Genomic DNA, 3,598 nt, shown 5'->3' with positions numbered 1-3,598 from the left:
TTCATATCTTTTGTATCCTCTGGATGAGTTTGTTACCCGTTAGAATAGTATCGGATATAAGGACGAGGCGTATTCCTGTAGATTTCTCTATGAGTCGACAAGCCGTTATTTCTGCGCAAGTAATACCTCCTATCACGCAAATCACGACCATCTCTGGCGATAACGCACCCCGACGACCATTTACCACACAATTTGGTGAATTCGTCAAATCGTCAAAGCTACGAGGATCCTTCTCCTGATTCGATACGATGTTTAATATTTGCGCCTGTAATACGTTGAACGATATTACGTTAATATTCCACAATCGCTTGATTCATAATACGAAAAGAATGAAATACGAACTATTGCGGGTATATAAACGTTGTTGAACACGTATATAGGACAGGTACGACCGTTCTGATCAGTCCGTTTGGAATAACTGAGTAAGATCTTCAATTTTTGCGCGTTGCTGCTCCATTCGCTGCTCCAGTTCGGCAATTTATGTAAAATATATTTGTTTCTATACTTCAGCAAGCCGGCTGTGTGCAACTTGTAGAACAGCGGGATATGCTGATAACCGTGGGTATGGAGATGCAGCTTTTGGATATTTTGAAGCTCGCTCGGCGTGATACCGTCGGTGGTGATAGACAACAAGCACAGGAGACGCAAACATCGTAACGCATGTTCGTCTGCAAAAAAAAAAAAGTATTTCACATTTTAATTGTAATTAAGTCATATTTTAATCTCAATTTAGTTCTGATAGCGACCGCGATTAGATATGGTTTTAATTTAATTGATTCTAGTATATTTAAGAATGCACATCTATGTTTCTCTCAATATAGCTCAAACATTTCTTCCGGTCCTTGCAGTCGAGCATCAGTTTCTCGATCGTCTGCAAGACTTGAAATTCGGAGCCTAACGTGTTCGCGATGGTCTGGCACGCGGATATGTGAAATGCCAATTGCCGGGTCGTGTCTCTGGTCCTTTGCAATCTCGTCGACACATATCTTTCCATCTCGGTCAACTTCATCATCTGTACCGCCTCCTGTTCAGCTGATGTTAGACCAGTTATTAAAAATATCGACAAGGCGAGAGGCGCGATAATTAATGATAAAAATCAATACATTTAAGTGACTTGGCCTTCCCGTGTAAAATCGGGAAGACGTCGCTGCAGGGCATATCTCTCATTTCCCTGTAGATCTGATCTTTATTCGGATCCAATCTGGTCTGCAATTTTTCCAACGTCGCCGTGCCGACGTTTACCTCTACGACTTCGTTCAACAAGCCTGCGTACGTTACGGACGTGAGGAGAGCCGTAGCCAGATCGAAATCCCTGTCCATCACGATCAGGGCGCCGATCTCGTTTTCCAAACTAGACGGGCCCAGACTCTGTTCCATGGATTCCATCAGTTTGCTCATTTGCTGGCTGTGCTTGCCGAGAAACAGCGAGAGCCTCGGCGAGCCGAGTATCAGCTGCAACGACCACAAGTTGCGCGCTAATGCTCGCAGAGGACTGGGGTCTTTGTGATAGTAGAGGTCGATAAATATTGGATTTTCCAAGGACAAAACGTTCCCGTCTAATCTTATGAATTCTGCAGATAACGTTTGCAACGTAATCAGCTCGGACAAACCTGAATAAACGATTCGATATTATAAAGATTAAAGATTAAACAGGAACAGGTAATGACCGTCGTTGGCGCGGTAATTTGCTGACCTTCCTCTTCGACTAGATTGTATAACACAGGCGGAACGAACGGCATGACCAACAGATGATGGCACACTTCGACGTGAGATCTGCCAATGAGGGATATTTCGGATTGTACTTGATCTAGAACCCTCTTGCACGCTATCAAGCTGTTAGACACTAAGAATATACGTTGACTACTCGACGGCTTCAGTCCTTCCTCCATTTTATAAATCTTGTCCACACCATATCGCCTAATTATAAAATGACACAGTTTAGTATGGATTGTTAATAAAAATAAAACGTGGGTGTATTTTAGAATACGAGGACATTTACTTCAGTACGGTTACGCATCCATCCGCCATCCAGTACTTTCATCAGTTTTTGTTCTATTATCAGATCTTTCGTTCTTGGAATAGTATCGTGTAACTTCATAAGCTTCTGCTGACTCGTCTGCTGCAGCATGGACAGTTTATCATCCAAGGTGATTTCCATTTTGTTTTATTCGTAATAAATCGTAATATGTATAACAGTGCTCCGAGAAAAGTGGTCTCTAAAGCTGATTATCTTCATGGATGTATTTCATACCTAAAAATTAGATATTTAGAATTATTTCATGTATGTATACATGTGATTCTGCTAAATTTATTACTGCAGGGTAAATTATGTATATAAGAGTGTCGCTGTCATTTTTTTCACTCCACAAGGAGGTAACAGATTTTGATAAGTAAACTAAATGTAAAGTACAATTTAATTATTCCCAGACTTGATTACCTTCGCAGACACTTTCTTGTCTAAATACAAGATATAAATATCTTTTTCTTCTTCTTACAAATGTAAGACGTAATTTAATTGCATTTGCATATCAAAGTCAATCCGTGTTGCACCTAGGCATTTAATTTAGGCACTTATTTAGCAGTCTATGCTAACAGCTGACAAAGGAAAGCTGCGTAAGCAACAGAGTAGTGTGCAAGAAGATAACAGACTTTTATACGAATAAGTAAATTATAAACGTTAAGGGGATCCTGCAGCCGTATGATTTACCGACATTATCGTTAATCAATGGATCTTTTAATTGGCTTTACAGAATTGCAAGTTTTTGGTCTAGAATTAAAGTCCGCACAAAAGTCTAGGGTGGAAAACGCGATTTTATATCAAAAGCATCAAAAAATTAAAAATATTACTTATTGCGGCACAACACAGCTGTCACCTGACGGCAATATTTGCTTAAAACAAAAATTCTACAGTTTATACGTACATAATGTTTATCATCCACCCTTGGGAAAACATGTAGGAATAATATCGTGTAAGTAGAAGTAAAATTCAATGCGTATAAAAAAAGATCCATCTAATAATTATTTTAGTAATGCAAATACAGATGCAGGATGACAAGAAGAGCAGCAACAGTAGATGCCGGATCTTGCGTAAGATGGCGAGCAATCGAAAAAAGGACAGATGTCATTTTGTTAGACAAAGACAGATATAGGGAAAACAAAATTAGAAAGGTTGACATTATCGACCTCGAGAAAGTTCGCCAGTCACTGCAGGATCCCCTTATCAAAGGCAATTCGTGTTGTACTTGGACATTTGTTTAGCAGCCTTTACGTTTACATCTGGCAAAAAAGAGACGTCAAAATAACAGTATGCCAACAGTGAGCAACACCTCAGCGAAACCTTTTCATTTCAATTCGCGATTTCGCTGAATTCCTCTTTACATGAGACTAATTAAAAATCAAAATTACTCCTCCTTATTAAAAAAATTTGAATAAGAAGAAAGGAGAAAGAGGAAGTCAGAAAAGCATCAATTAACAATAAAACAAACATGTAGTAAATATTTTATTATTTACTTATTATCTCCGTGTTACATGCGAAATTAATGATATATTTCCCCAATAGTCCGTACCGTTTAATTTGTATATTTTTGTATCAAATATA

General features: G+C 38.8%; 1 protein-coding gene across 1 annotated transcript; it reads right to left on the bottom strand.

Moving 5' to 3' along the window:
* Position 1: 1 nt before the first annotated feature.
* On the bottom strand, positions 2-2,487 carry LOC112468600 (vacuolar protein sorting-associated protein 33B-like). The gene is given in 8 exon segments (XM_025037852.1): positions 2-265; positions 343-668; positions 802-1,032; positions 1,104-1,610; positions 1,694-1,917; positions 2,000-2,025; positions 2,027-2,251; positions 2,438-2,487. Coding segments are annotated over 7 exon segments (1,710 nt in total). The 5' UTR covers positions 2,159-2,251; positions 2,438-2,487.
* Positions 2,488-3,598: the final 1,111 nt, after the last annotated feature.

The sequence above is a fragment of the Temnothorax curvispinosus genome, unplaced genomic scaffold (genome assembly GCF_003070985.1).
Source record: "Temnothorax curvispinosus isolate PA1 unplaced genomic scaffold, ASM307098v1 QBEX01018690.1, whole genome shotgun sequence".
In the NCBI taxonomy this organism is placed as follows: Eukaryota; Metazoa; Arthropoda; class Insecta; order Hymenoptera; family Formicidae; genus Temnothorax; species Temnothorax curvispinosus.
The sequence above is the reverse complement of the archived record's forward strand: the minus strand, read 5'-3'. Positions and strand labels throughout refer to the sequence as shown.